Below are 16,192 nucleotides of genomic sequence, written 5' to 3' on the forward strand. Positions count from 1 at the left end.
GTTTTGATAAGGATAAGGTTTGATAAGGTTTGATTAAGGTTTGATATGGTCCTGCACAAAAAGAAGATTACAACCATATTTCAATCTCCTGGCAATTGTATCATCTGTGAACAGTCGTGTTCTGTCATGCATGCATTTCTAAAACTGTCCATCCACCATATTTTCATACAGTTGCCCCCATTTTAGAATAGCTTTTCTTTTTCACACTTTTACCTCTCCTTTTTTGTAGAGAAGTGTATCTTTGGACATCATTCAGAGGTACTATATTTTAAATACTGGAAAATTGATATGCACCAGTTTGAGCGCCCACATTACAGTTCTGGGTTGCAGAGCTCTGGGTTCATAGGCCTCTAGGAATTCTGACAGGCCAATCCTATCTGTCACTCTGTTCCCATATATGTGGCTCTGCTTGGTACTTTTCATTCTCAGAATGAAACACTGAGGACTGGTTAGAGAAGACTTCAGAGTGTGAAGAGGAAAGCGCCACCGCCGTGTGAAGTACCCAAGCACCCACAACCCACACACTCTCCATGCTCTGCGCATGGGTTGTGGGTGCTTGGGCACCTCACACAGTGGCGATGTTTTGAAGGACTCCAGTGAGGAGGCTCTGCCTCCCGTCTCCCCAAAGCAAGGCTGTGAGTGCTTGCACACTTCGCATAGCGGCGTTTCAAAGGACCCCAGTGGGGAGGCTCTGCCTCCCCTGGCTCCCAAGCACATGGCTGTGGGCGGCGCTTTTCAAAGGACTCCGGTGGGGAGGCTCTGCCTCACCTGCCTCCCCACCCACCGCCCGTCCCTGGAAGCCACGCCCGCATGGCTGAGGGCATGTGCGGCGCCAGCCTCGGACTGGGCAGTTGTTAAGGGAGAGAGAGAGGCAGCGCTGCCCCCCGCCTCCCCCGAGCTTCCTTCCCGGCCGAGGCGAGGCGAGGCGGGGAGCGGAGCCCAGTGAGAGGCACTGGCTGCGTGACGTCACCGCCCGGGCTGGCCATAGGCTGCGAGCGGAGCTCCCTGAAGCGGCGGCTGTGCCCGCTTCATTCAGCGCCTTCCGCAGCCTGTGCGAGCGCTGCAGTCGGGGGCTCCCGCGCCCACCCGGCCAGGTAAGAGCAGGGCGAGCAGCGGCGCCCCCCCCCCGCCTCTGCCCAGCACCTTGTTTGCAGCCTCGCCCCCTTGCCTCCCTCCCTCCCTCTCCTCTGGGGCAGCCTGCGGGCTTTCTGGCTGGGCAGGGTGGCTGGTGGTGGTGGTAGTGGCCAAGGGGCAGCTCCAGAAGGTGCCCAGGGTGGTAGTCCAAACTTTGTCAGGCTCTGGAACTTGGGAGGTGGGGGGAGGAGGGAGAGAAAGGGTTCAGGCAATGCCCACCCCCACCCTTCCCCTACCCCCCACCCCAGTTGCTGAAGAAGGGAGACAGTGAGGATGCTGCCTGGACAGTGGAGGAGATTTGCTCCCCTCTTAGCTAGGCATCCCTACCCTGTCCTGCTGCTGGGGGGAATATAATGCAGTCCTTTGTGCCCAGGAGGGCACCATCTTCTTGCATGCTTTTTTAAAACAAGAAATATTTGTTTCACCTCTAATGCATTTTTTTTTTGTCTCATTGTTTCAGGTACAGTGCAGAAGTGGGCTTGCATTTAGGGCACAATCCTATGCACGTCTACTCAGAAGTAAGTCCCATTGTGCCCAATAGGCTTTACTCCCAGGAAAGTGCATAGGATTGCAGCCTTAAGAGTTGTTTGTGTGTGTGGGGGGGGGGGAATGGTGTGGCTGGAAGGATTTGAGGCTGGGGAGGAAAAGGAGGGATGAGAAGGGTTGTGCTGCTTTGAATTTTCAAGCCCGGAATACTCATTCCTGTGTGTTTTTTTTCCCTTTCCTCCAGGCTGGATCTTCTTTTGCTCTTAGAAAAACGAGAAGGAGAGGGAGGGAGTGTGAAGAGCTGCGTGAAAAGCAAAGGCATCCCAGTTCAGGCATCTGCAGCGAGAGGAGAGGACGGTCCTCGCCTTTACAAAAAAAGCCTCCTCAATGAGTGCCAAGCTCTCCAAGGAGTTGAGGCTCTCCCTGCCGCCCTGTCTCTTGAATAGGACATCTGGCTCTCCCAATGCCAGCAGCACCTGCATTGTGCAAGTGGGGCAGCTCTTCCAGTCTTTCTCCTCCACTGTGGTTTTAATTGTCCTGGTCAGCCTCATCTTCTGCCTGATTCTCCTCTCCCTCATTACTTTCCATGTCCACAAGAGGAAGATGAAGAAGCGGAAAATGCAAAAGGCTCAGGAGGAATATGAGCGGGACCACTGCAGCAGCAGCAACCCCGAGGCAGGTGATCCTTGTGAGATACCCCAAGGAAGAGAAGCATCCAGACTGGGAAGAACCCCCCGGGATTCTAGTATCCAGTGTACATCTGCCCCAGAACCTCAGAATACCGATCCTGAAAGATCATGTTTAGACACAGATACTCCAGGGCTCTTGCAAACAGTGATACTGTCTTGATTTTATTTTAATCTTTTTTTTTGTGGGGACCTCACCAAAAGACACTGTTTGGTTTTGTACATATTTGGGTCGTGATTATAATCTTGAAAAAGAAGACAAAGAAAATTATTATTACTATTATTATTATTATTATTACTCTAATTAATAATGAAAGAACCAACCAACCAGAATTCAAGCGCATGACAAATTGCATTGCATTTCTCTCCTTGACTTTTGCAAAGGAAGGATGCCTCTTTATTTATTTATTTCCTCTGAGAGAAGGTGATGAGCACAGTGCTCCCAAATCTAAAAAGTCATCTGTCGTAAAAGAAATGGAAGCGGCAGTACCGTTGTGATGTACATACAGCATAGAGAAAAGATCCAGATTGTATAGAACAGCCTATCTATTCCCTTATCCTTATTCTGAGGGAAGTATGCTGAAGTGTAATGGTATTTAAAGGACCGTTTTTAGATCGACTGCCAAGAATGAAAAGGAGACGGAATGCTGTTGTGGGGTGGGTGAAGGGAAGACTAATTCTGAACAGGGATTTGGAGTTGTTCCTCTCTGGGACCATGGCACTGGGAGAACTGGTCTGTTGCCCAGTTTGCAATAAACCAAGATTGAGCTGACCTTTCTGTAAGGTTTGTCGTGCCTGTAACTGTGACCTTCTGCTCCCCACCTCAATGCCACCACTCTCCCTTTTAGGAACTAGCTTTTGTTTCCTTTCAAAATATCTGTCCCTGGTTTAGCGCAAGTAAGGCAAAGATGACCTCCTACCACCCAATGCTAATTCCCCTTTTCTATTATTTCTCTCTTTCTCTCTCTGTAGTATTACATACCCTGTGCCCTGCAAAACTGTGAATGCCGAACAGTCTAGCTATGCTTCTATATCTATATCTATATATCTGTGGGAGGGAATGGGGTTGTTGCTCCACAGGAATGTTTTGGGTTGTATCTCTCTCTCTCTCTCTCTCTCTCTTTCTCTCTCTAGGTATTTTCAAGTGTAACAGCCTTTTTCTTATATTAAATCTGGAATAAGATACCTTTTGTGGTAACCAAGACTAAAGTGATGTGCAGTAACTTATTTTGTCATCAGATAGTTAAAAACAACAAAGTCATCCTATTGTTGATTTTTTAGGAAATCCATTTCATGTTATATTTTATGCGCCCTTTTCTATGATATATTTTGATCCATGCGTCTTGCCCTACTTAAAAACCAAATTTAGCATCAGCGTTATGCACAGTTGTCTATTACTGTTGAGCGGAATACATTTTTGGCATTCTCCTGTAGTATACTATATGGTGACGGTTCATCCCTTCCCTCCAGCTAGTGAATCCAGACCCCAAAGAATGTCTGCCAGAACACCATCTATTTAAACACAAATCTTTGAAAGAAGGCTGATGTAATTTTCCCAAGAGGGGAAAAAGGGAAAAATCACCAATTGCTTTATCTGAAAGGGAGCAAGTGGCTGCTTGTGTTCTATGTTGTTGGCATGAATAACAAAAGCAAGTATCCTGGTGAAGTCAAGCACTTTTAAATCCCTTTGATTTCAGTGGGAAAGCATTGCATGTGCTGTGCTGAACACGTCCTACTCATGTTTTCGCTGAAGTACAGTGAGTACTATTGAGCTCAATAAATCATAGCCCATAGTAAGTGTGTTTGCCTACAGTGCAATCCTATGCATGTCTACCTAGAAGTAAGGCCCATTGAGTTGAATGGCACTTACTCTCAGATAAGTGAATACAGGATAGTTGCCTAAGCTAGCAATCTTATACATATTTAGTAGGAGTAAGAGCAATCCTGTGCATGTGTACTCAGAAGTGTCCCATTGTGTTCAATGGAGTTTGCTCTCAGGTAAGTTTGTAAGCAGCGATTTTCAACCAGTGTGCCATGAAACACTGGTCTGCCGTGAGTGGTCTGCAGGTGCGCAGTTGGAATTTGAGAATCAGTTATTATTAGGGCCATTGGGAGATGTTAGCCCCCCCCCCAGCTGTATGGTGTGCCTTGTCAATTATCAAAAAGCTCATGGTGTACCTTGACAATTTTAGCACCTTGTCAGTGTGTCCTGAGATGAAAATGGTTGAAAATTACTGGTGTATAGGATTGCAGTCTGTGTCCTAATTAATCTTGTGGGATTTGCTTCCAAGTAAACATGTACAGAATTGGAATGTTTGGCTAGGATCCTATGCAGTCTTCCTCAGGAGTAAGTCCCACTGAAGCCAGTGAGACTTCTAAGTAAACATGCATAGGACATGCATTCTTACAGCACAAATGCATGTCTACTCAGAAGTAAGTACCATTGAGTTAATTGGGACTAGGCAAGTATGTATAGGATTGCAGCCCAAACCTAGCCAACTTTCCAGTGCTGATGCAGCCATGCCAATGGGGTATGTACTCTATTCTGCAGTGGGGGTAGGACAGTCATGGAGGCCTTTTCAAGGTAAGGGAATGTTTGTTCCCTTACCTCCAGGCTGCATTGCAGCCGCATTGGCCCTGGAAATTTGGATAGAATCAGGTCTTGCACTCTTATGGGATTTAAATGAGCTAACTTTTGTCTGAATCATGACCAGAGGTGTGTTTTTCATTATTTTTATCTATTTCAGTCTAAAGAAATATCACTTATAGGAAATGGTTATTATTTGGCTTACTCATTTAAAAAAAACAAAAATGTTATTACATTTTGCTGTAGACAGCTCCTTAAGTGTGTCGGGCCAGTGTCCAAACCCCTAAAATCTTTTCTGAAGAACATGAGAAGAGACGGAAGCTCTTAGGTGCATGTTAATTAACAGCAAATACAATGAAGAAAAATAAATGGAAGAGGACATCTCCTAGGTACACATTAAAAAGTAAAGACTGGCTGGATGTAATTTTCTGCCTATCTTTAATTTATGTTCTCTACATTTTCTCTCCTCTTTCCCCCAGTGATGGTGTAATTCTTTTAAAGCAGGCTACGCTCACTTAGATGACTCGATCATTGAAACTGGTGTGGGGGAACACAAGCAGATGTGCGGTACAAATGCAAAGATTTTGGTTCTTTGTCTATATTTCATTTTTCTCACTCTTTCCCCCTCCCACTATTGACTAATTAGATGAGAAATTGCTGCTGAGCTTGAATTTATGCTTCCAGCACTTTTAGGCAAGTGCTCTATCATCAGAGGAAGCCTCTTCAAAAGCTCAGGGTAGAGTATCATGCCAAATTGACTTTAGTACTGGCAGTTATGTTTAAGCAATGCAGTTAGACAGAACTGGCAACGGACTCCTTTTTTAGGCAGATACTCTATCTTTTCTTTCCTGACACTCATTCTTCTTGTCTCCTTCCTGTAAAGTGGATGCTCTGTTTTGAGTCTTTAGACCTGTCACCTGAAGAGGTGCACCCAGAAACAGCCTTACCATCTCAGTGAAAACAGAGCCACAGTTTCATCAAAATTAGTGTCACAATACAGTTGTGACTGGCTTGAGTTCCACTGCTGTCAATGAGACTTAGGACTAACTGTCACAAAACGGCAGATGTGATACTCTTGTGTCTGGACTGTACCACTTCGAACTCCAGTCGGACGTCACAAAAATAGATGCTCCTCCTTGCCCCACATATTTATTGAAAATATTTTTGTCTCACATTTCTCATGTTCAAAGTATCTCCCAAGCATAAGCAACGCCCAACATAGCTCAGTATAAAACCAGTTCATAAAAACAAATGATACAGAGGAAGCCAACATCAACAAAAGCCTAAAATTATTTTGGGAGAGATGTTAAGCATGTGCTTGAGCCATTTCTGCCCAGCGTTGCATACATGTAACAGGGACCAAATGTGTGCATCTCTGGGCCAGGCAGAAATGGATTAATTCCCTCCCTATGATAATTGTGGGCCTAGAAAGTATGGTGCTTTCATTGAATTGTACTCATTTTCCCCTCAATTTGTAGGGTTTGTTTTTTTAAACCATGGAATGCACATTCCTCTCTTACTTGCAGACTGAATATTTAGATTAGATATTCATACGAGTAATATCTAAGGGCCAGTAAAAAGTATTACAAAGCTGCAGATCAGTGATCAGACTGACACTTCTCCCCTTCTAGTGCCTGATATCAATGACTTTCCTTCTGTTATGCACCCAGGGCCTGTAAAAAATTACCCAGAAATGGTACTGTTTGTCAGATTTTATTGCAGTTATAAAATTGTACCATCCTAGGGGTAGAGAAAAATGGGACCCGTCAAAACATAGAAGCAGCTTGGCATTTCAAAATGCAAGCAATGATCATAATTAATAGCCTCTATAAATTAGGAGAAAAATCTTCTGTTTGTAAACGAGCTTCGATTTTTAAAATCGCATTGTGTGTGCATTGCAATGAGTTGTGATGAAATTTTCACGCGTGGCTTTCTTTTGCAAAAACTGCGACATCTTACTGGTTTCCTTTAAAATCAGCAAATAGCAATCCGGAATGTATAAAAAAATACAAAGTGCCAGACATTCAGAATGCTGAATGACTACAGTGAAGGTTAATGAGGGCTTTCAGCTTACAAAAATAGGTTAAACAAAATTTAAGTCTTGGCTCTGAAGGGCTTCCTTGAATAGTTTTGGGTCAGGGAGTAGTATGACATGTAGGTTTTCTTTTCATTTCTTATGGAAGAAATGCCATCTGGAGAAGACTTGGAATGTTTTTTCCAAAGGGACTTGAGGCACAGAGGTTCTGTCAAACCAATTGCTTCAAAGCCTACAGCTACAACTAAACTTCCCCACTTAGCATTCAGTATTAATAAAGTGGATGATGCTTCATCTCCCTCTCTCCCTGAATCAGAACCGCAAGGCTTACATTAACTATTGGGGCAGCCCAACAGAGCATTCCTATGCATACTTACTTAAAAGTAACTCCCTCTATGTTTATTTGCACTTACTCCCACGTAGGCTTGCTTAGAAACGTAGTCTTGCTGTTTGATCCTATACATAACCAGAAGTAACTCCCATCACGATCAATGGGGCTTACTCTCAAGAAAGCATGCCTAAGACTGCTGACAAAGGCACATTAACTTGAAAGCAACTGCTTTTGAATTAAATAAGACTTGCATTTGAGGAAACATGCAGGGGATCATGCTGCCATGTTGCATGTCATAGTCTGTGTGTGACACACATCTTCATTTGTATCTTACTGAAGCCTCTGGTCCAGCAGGGCTGGTTGGGAAATATAGATAGGGGGGGGGGAAGAATATAGATTTTTATTTAAAAAGTTTCATACTACAATAAATAATACAAAGGAAAGAAATCACATTTTACATTTTCAACTACAGTCACATTATATCAACTGTTTAACTAGAACACAGATACATCACGTTATGGGTGGATGGTTGGGGTTTTGTTTAGCTTCAGAGATGCGCACCAGGAAAGTCAAAGCAAAGCCTCACACTGCCATGCTGAAGACCTTATCACCCTGACAATGGCTGGCTTGTTTTGGAGATGTTTGAAAGTGTTATGTTTCTTTAAGTGCATGAGTGTATATTTGCATATGAATACACACGCTGGCTGATGTTTAAATTATGGGGGGGGGGGTTAAAGGGCCTGGGGGAGCTTTGTGGATTTCATCAAGCATCCCCCTATATTTTCCTCCATAACATGGGTGCTGCATGTGGCCTTTTAAAGGGAGGGGGAACCCAGCAAAGCTTTCTTTGCTGCAAAATTGGCTAGGTTAGAATCCTCTTGCATTGTTTCCAATGAGACAAGGTGAATGGCTGCCATTTGGAAACTTGACCCAAATAGGTTTGCCTTCAAAATGCAGCGCCAGCCCATCTGTGAGGCCAACCAAAACAGTAGCTTCAGGCAGTAAATTGGCAGGGGCACCCAACTCCACCCACCCACTAGCCTCCACTGTTCTTCCCACTTCTTGGATTGGAAAAGTGGAGTGGGAGGAGCAGAGACTGGCAGAGTACTGGGTGGGGGGGGCAGAATTTGGCACACTGCCTCTGGCATCAGGAGGTCTTGAACTGCCTTTGAGCTCAACAGCCATGTATTGTGAGTGCCAGCAACCTGCTGGCAATACCCCTATTTTTTTTACAGTTCCAGGCAGGCAGCAGAAACACGATATTTACTGGCAGGTCACAATTCATGGCTGGTAGTCTGTGATCAGCTTGGTGAAGTTACACAGACTTGTAGAGTTTTCAAGCTACTGCTGCAGGATCCTAGCTAGTGTCACAGAAGCAATAAGGGGAAAGTAATTCTTATTTCAGAAGGATCATCTGCACACTAGGTCAGGGTGTATGCCGCTTGAAAGCTTACTATGTAGGGAACCGGACATCTGTAGCCAACAACCGTGTGGTTACACCCAGGGTTGCCATCTCACATCCCAGAATTTCCAGTTGGTTGTCATATGCAAGAGTCACAATCCTGTGTTTAACTGAGTTTAACATAAGAACAGCCCCACTGGATCAGGCCATAGGCCCATCTAGTCCAGCTTCCTGTATCTCACAGCGGCCCACCAAATGCCCCAGGGAGCATACCAGATAACAAGAGACCTCATCCTGGTACCCTCCCTTGCATCTGGCATTCTGACATAACCTCCTGATTTTAGAAATGGGTTATGTCAGAATGCCAGATGCAAGGGAGGGCACCAGGATGAGGTCTCTTGTTATCTGGTGTGCTCCCTGGGGCATTTGGTGGGCCGCTGTGAGATCCAGGAAGCTGGACTAGATGGGCCTATGGCCTGATCCAGTGGGGCTGTTCTTATGAGTAACTGGAGACCAGTCCAGATCTCTTCACCTAGATACAAATTTAGCAGAATGAGATGGTAGAGCCCTATGAGGGTAGATGGGTTGTACTACTACAAATTGTATGGGAAAACACATTTTTGAATGCTACTTTAACCTCCTAAAGGCCTACCATATCAGAGACAATGTTTTAGCCCAGCCCATTCACAGTTTTGCTATTTTCTACTTCTAAGGAGAGTTGGGACCCAATCCTATTCAACTTTCCAGCACGACTGATGTAGCCATGTCAGTGTGGCATGTGCTGCATCCTGCAGGATGATCCCTAAAGGGATAGTTAGTTCCCTTACCTCAGAAGTGTTTCGTGGCTGCATCAGTGCAGAAAGGTGGTCTCCCTCCCTCTCTCTTTTCCCCCTCTCTGTTTTGTGTTTTATATGTACTTTTAATGGCAAGTTTAATTATTAATTGTTTGAGCAAAATTTAGTTTACGATCAAATGAGACATGAACCTAAATGTGTGATGTGGACTGATATGCGGTGAGATTTCTAATTATAAATAATTGGGAGCAGGGAAACCGCCTAGAACCATGGCATAGATAGGAGGATTTTAGTATTTTGCCCCCATTGTGCTTCAGCCCCTTCACAAGCTATTTTTAATGTTTAAAAAGTTTGCACTAGCTTCCAATGAAAGATTTTTTTAAAACTAAAAGTATTTTAGTTTTAAACGCTAAAGTATTTAAGGTGTCACAGAACTCTGTTGTTTTTGTTACCACAGTGCTACCTTTCTGGAATTCAGCTTTGAAGTTAGACAAGCATCAATTGATCTAGGGAGGAGACATGATTGGGATCAAAACTGTTATGGGGCAAAGTACTAAAATCTACTCCTGGCCATGAATTTGTCATGTTTTGTTTCCCTCCCCAACACTATTTGAAGGACAATCAGCCCACATTGTGTCACACTGCCTATTTTTCTGTGCATTGAGCTTGGCACTTAGGGTGCAGTTCTAGGCTAAGCACTGTAACCCATTTCTTTAAGGTATCACAGAGCTCTTTGTTTTTGTTACAATGCAGCTACTTTCTGGAATTCATATTTGAGGTTAGACTAGTATCAATTCACCCAGTTTGTGGATGGAAGATGCTAATATTATTTTCCCAAAGCATGGCAGTGGTCACAAGATATAGTGACTGCTCCTGGCTTGGGTGACTTCTGAAAAAGATTAGGTGGGCTTTTGTTTGCTTATCTGTTTGCACTGTGTTCATCCTCATGATTCCTCTCCCCATTTTTGTTTTGTCCTCTTAGGCTAGCTAGCCTGAGAAAGGAGGATTGGCCCAAGGCCGTCCACTGAACTTCATGGCTGAGTACAAATTTGAATTGATCTCTCCGGGCTAAGTTCAGCACTTTACCTATTGCATCACACAGGCTACATCACATACAGAGCTAGGAGGATATGAAGGCTAGGTGTATGAGTGGCCATCAGTCTTGACAGCTTAGTGAGAATTTTCATGTTCAGAGGCAATGTATCAGATACTGAGGACATAGAATGGAGAGGGTCTTTGCCCTCATGCTCTGCTCCTAGACCACCCAGGGCCATCTACAGGCCTCTGTTGAAAACAGGATGCTGGGTTAGATGGATCCTCAGGGCCCAAGAAGTTGTGACCTTTTGCAAGTCATTTGGCCTTGCAGGATTGAAAAATAGCAGCTTCCTTCACATGGCCAATAACAACCTTAGTGGAGACAATCCAGATTGAGACCATGGCATGGTGGAGAGAGACTTAGGGCCCAATCTTATGCAACTTTCCAGCACTGGTGCAGCCACAATGCAGCCCTGAGGTAAGGGAACAAACATTCCCTTACTTTGAAGAGGCCTCCCCAACAAAGGATGCAATGCATGCCCTATTGGCTCAGCTGCACCAGCACTGGAAAATTGGATAGGATTGGCCCCTTAATCCTTTGTTCCTGTTGTGGTCTGATCTGGATCATCCCCACTGTGGCTGCTATTTGCCCCATGAAAGAAGCTACCAATGGCAACTTCCTTTCTAAGGCAAAGAACTGCAGCCCCCCCCCCCCCATTTGGATTGAAACCACAGTGGGGGCAAAGAGTTAAATCTTCCTTACCCACACCATGGTCCTAATCTGAATCAGAACTCCATTACTGCTATTTACTAAGACTACCTACTTAAATGTTGGGGCCAAACACCTCTTTTAAAATCATTAGTCTTTGACTCTTAATCTGATCCAGCAGGGCTGTTATGCTGTCATGTTCATTCTGACTAAAAGATGAACATGACATCTATCTAATTTAGATAACTGACCAGTATCACCTTTGCTTTTAAAAGGGAGTTTCTGTTCTGCCAAATATCTCAACTTCCTTCTAATGCCCGCTTTTTGGCCAATTAACACCCCCCCTTTTCTAAGAAGCACAGTGGTAGTGTGCAAAGGAATAAACACAGAACTTCTTATCTATAGCAATTAACAAGAATTTATTGCTACAAACACATACACTCCCTGCAAGTCCTCTTGTCCAGAGGCTTTCCCTCCCCAAAACTCCACTTAACTTAGTGGGTAGAGGTCTGAAGCCTCCAGTCAAAGTCCAATCCAGTCTCCAAAGCACAGTCCAGTATTCCCAGTCCAATCTTCTGCAGTAGAGTTCCTCCTCTCCAGCAGAGTGTCTCCTCCAGCAGGATCCTGGGAGTCCTCTCTTCTGTGTCCTCCAGCAGAGTTTTGGCAATCCCCTTCTCCCAGTGTGGGTCTGTCCAGGTTTCCCTCTGGGTCAGGGTCCTCCCTCTGGTCAGCGTCCTGCTCCTCGCTCTGGGTCAGGGTCCAGCTTCCGGCTGGGTCAGCATCCCGCTCTTGGTCCTGGGTCAGGGTAGCTCTGTCTCCTTCCACAGCTGCCTTTTATCCTTGGATGTCTCATGATCCAAATGCAGCTCAGCTGTGAGCTACCTCATTAGCTCCAAATTAGGCTCAGGTGAGCCATCCCTTCAGTCCATGTCCATTCAAAGTCCCATCAAGGTCAAATGAAGCTCAGGTGTCCATCCAGGTCTCCATTGGCCTTGATTGATTACAGCTGTGGAGCCAGCCCTGCCCTTCCCAGAGCTGTCAAACAGCTGTCAAAACAGGGAACCGCTGTCAACACCACATCATCCACCTGATGATCTTCTGATCTTCCATTACAGTTTCTCAAACAGGGTTTTCGTAAGGCAGCATGCAATGGACTGCTTTCCACAAATCCCCTATCAAGGTTGGTACCAAAATGGGAAGGTGAGTGTTGCCAGTTGAGGTTGTAGTCCCCGTCTGACATTCCTTCTCTTTTTAAGAATACTTCCTCCATGTCAAAACTTAGGCACATTGACAGCACAGTGTGTGGAAGGATACTCTGTTATTGTCAGTGTTGTCCCTATGGACTGAGGTGGGGCAAGGGAGGTTTGCGAGTTTGTCAGCCTTGCTCACTGGACTGAGAAATATATTCAGTTCTGTTTTAAAGAAAGGGTGATAACTTCTTTCTCCCCTGCGGGGATCTGAAGTACCGTAGATACAGTTCTGCAAACAAAAATTCCATCCAGAAATGCTTTAGTGGAGAGGGAGGAGGAATGAAGATAATTCTCCATTATCAAACTGAAACAAGCAACAAACTCAGTACAGAGCTGTGAATACAATATTGAAATTTACCATTAGGCTAGCTTGATATTCTTGCTGTATGCAGTGGTTCTCACACATTTACCTCCAGGACCCACTTTTTAGAATGAGAAGCTGTTAGAACCCACTGGAAGTGATGTCATGACCGGAAGTTACATCATCAAGCAGGAAAATTTTTTAACAAACCTAGGTTGCAATCCTACCCACACTTATCCAGGAGTAAGTCCCATTGACTATCATTGTTAAAAGCATCTTCATAGTAGCCTGTTAAAAGTACAGATCTGTGACATTTCCCCAAATGCAGTTACATACCATGGTAGCATCAAATTTATTAAAAATAAAAATATTGAAATGAATGGGGACCCACCTGAAATCGGTTCACAACCCGCCTAGGGGATTCTGACCCACAGTCTGAGAAACACTGGGCTAGATTCTAAGTTGATCAGAAGCTATCTCAGAACCTTAAAGTCCATACCTTTCCTTAATTTGTCAATTAATTACTAATTTTAACATTTCTGCCTCACTTTCTTTCTCTAATAGTGCAAACCTATGTACGCCTACTCAGAAGTAAGCCCCGTTGAGTTCAGTGGAACTTACTCTCAGGTAACCGCATGTAGGATTGCAGCCCGAGGCACTCAGCAGTGACTCACAACGAATATTAAAAGCAAAAATACACAGTGCAAATGCAAACCCGTTCAAAATATACAAGAGGAATACAGACACTTTTAATCCGAAGCCATCCAATTCTCATGCCACTGCAAATAAAAATGGTCGTGAAATTATAAAAAGGCATTACTTGGTCAGACCTCGGCAGGCACAGTGGGGCTTGCTAATCGTCTTCTTCTTCCCAAACAACAACAGGGAGGCTGAAGCAGGAGCCTCGGTGTCTTCTTCTGTTGGCATGAGTAATGCATGTGTAAGCAGAAGGTTGCCACCGGCAGAGTGGCATCTCCTGCATTTGTACATCCATAGAACAAGCAACGGTTTGAGCTGAAGGCAGAGGCTGAAATGTTACCTCTATGTAAAAACTTTTTGCTCTCATCAAATTGCCCCTCCAACTTGCTTGGTCTTTTATCTTCTACATTGAACATGAAGCGATGTGGGAGACCTTTGTATTCTTCACCGAAAAACTTTTAAAAAAAATAAAGAAGTGCCAGATTATTATTCTCTCTCTGTGTCGATAGGAATATACAAACAATAGCAGTAGGATTCTATTCTCTCTTTTCTAAAATGTGTTGGCAGAGAAGTTATTAATGTTGCCTAGACACAAAATTTGAGATGATTCATACATAGGTGCTTTCATTGTCAATTTCCCTGACTTTGGGAACTGGGGTTTGGAGATTCCATTTAGAAACTGAAAGAACATGCAGCCAGGATCCTATGCATTTTGATTCAAAAATCAACCACTTTATGTTCATTAGAGCAAACTTCTAAATGAATGTGCATAAGATTACAACATCAGTGCACTGGATAATGGGCAGCCCAATCTTAACTAACTTCCCATACTGCAATGCAGCAGCACCAGAACAGCCTTCACTGTATCCAACGTAGGAAGAGAGGCTGCTGGGAGTCTCCCCAAGGTAAGGGGGAGACATTTGTCCTCTTGCCCCAGGGTAAGACCCAGCAGCCGCAGTGGGGCTACTCAGGCCAGTGAGGGGAAGAGGGGCGGGCAGATTGAGACATTGAGTGGTGTAACAGTGCAAGGGTGGATGGGAAGGGAGCTGGACCAGGCCTGGGGAGGGATGGATATGGGGATAGTCACGGCCACCTTTCCTGCTCCTGATCCGTCCACCAGCCCTGTTACACCACTCCCTGCTCCATTACACCCTCCCCCACCCCTCCACCAGCCCACACAGAGCTTATCTGCTTTGACACACACTGACCCTCCACTGGTGTGAATCTGAGTCCTTCTCACATTCCTCAGGCATAATTGCATACATCTGAATAAAACACATTCCTTGAACATATGATTCCTGGTTCAAATGCCAACTGCAGCAAACATTTAAAATGATCTAATCAGTTGTTTCATAGCTCATATGGAATTATTTTGTTGTGACTGGCCCATTTTTCTAAAAAACCATATGTTCATAGAGAGAAAAAAATCATTACAACTAACAGTGTGTGGCAACCAGCTGAATTAGGCAGGCATTAGCCTTAGAGATGGGCGCTGCAGCTCCCAATTAAGACCAGTGGATGGAAAAGCTCAAAGGACTTAGAACTGCTGCATTCATTCTTCACGCGTATGAACAAGAACAAGAATAAAATCAGACTGCCAAATGCAGCTGCAGGTTAGTGACACTTGACTGACTTAAATACAGCTGTTGCAACTATTGTATATTAAACTTTGGGCACACATACATGTATTAAGTTGATAAAAATGTGGCATTTTTCAGATATACCTTGCAATTTTTTAATCTCATTAAAGAATTGTTCTATAATAATGGAATTCACTCTCTCTCTTTCTCACACAGAGAGAGAGAGAAAGAGAGAGAGCGCGAGCAAGCGAGTGACCGAGCGCCTGTAAACTTTATAGCTAAGTGGGGATTTGAATCCCAGTCTCTCCAGTGCAACCACTACACCACACTGGCTGTCATATGCCCTGATTGGGGTTTGTAGTGTCCATGACTATGATGCACACATACATTTCCATTGTGTGGTTGTGCCTTATATGATCATTTTAATTGTATGTTAAGAATGATGACCATCTGTGCATCTTCTAATGCATCTAAACTCTTAAGTGGTCCTCTGGCAAAGCCTGTTGGCCACCTGGTCCCATTGACTCATCAGAAGGTTCATTGTAACATAACCAGATAGAAAGAAATAAGTTTGGGCTTCTGACTCTCAAAGATAGTTGGATAGCCATCTAATTTCACATTAGAGGGCCCTTTTCATAATTAGCTGCCAGACATGAAGGATGCTTTCAGCCAGAGGCTTTTTCAGATGTCACATACCGTACAAGGATCCAGTGGACCTGAGATTCATAAGTGAATGGTGTACAGTGCTTATCCCCTAGTTTTAGTGCAGCATTTCTCATCCAGTGGTACTCATTCCATTGGTAGTACATGAGGTGGTGACTGCTTGGTACCCATGGGAACCCCAGACCCCACCACCACCTGGCAGCAAGACCTGCAATGCAATTTAGCAGGAGGTGGCTTGGCTTGGTGGGCAGAGCTCCAACACGCACTTTTTGAAAAGTGTGCATGATTGAAAAAGCCCTCCTATCCGCTCTGAGCTTCTTGCCAGTGTCTGTTGCATTGTGTCTGGTCTCCCAATTCAGAAGTGACTGGTGATGACATCCTCATCAGTTACTTCTGGTAGTGTAATGGATATGTGCAAGATCTTTTGAGGAGATAGGATGTGGTGTCAGCAGTGGCCCCTTTAAGGTTAAGGTCTGGGCTTTCAGCAGAGGGTATGCTGC

The 16,192-nt window shown here is 44.5% G+C and overlaps 1 protein-coding gene across 1 annotated transcript; it reads left to right on the plus strand.

Moving 5' to 3' along the window:
- The first annotated feature begins 2,007 nt into the window (after positions 1 to 2,007).
- Positions 2,008 to 2,469, plus strand: C3H11orf87 (chromosome 3 C11orf87 homolog). The gene has a single exon (XM_066618748.1). The coding sequence runs from the start codon at positions 2,008 to 2,010 to the stop codon at positions 2,467 to 2,469; it is 462 nt and encodes a 153-aa protein (XP_066474845.1).
- The last annotated feature ends 13,723 nt before the right edge of the window (positions 2,470 to 16,192 follow it).

This window comes from Tiliqua scincoides, chromosome 3, assembly GCF_035046505.1.
Source record: "Tiliqua scincoides isolate rTilSci1 chromosome 3, rTilSci1.hap2, whole genome shotgun sequence".
Classification (NCBI taxonomy): Eukaryota; Metazoa; Chordata; class Lepidosauria; order Squamata; family Scincidae; genus Tiliqua; species Tiliqua scincoides.

Excerpts from the sequence above, each read along its gene's own strand:
- C3H11orf87 (XM_066618748.1), top strand. The coding sequence starts at position 2,008 with ATGAGTGCCAAGCTCTCCAAGGAGTTGAGGCTCTCCCTGCCGCCCTGT.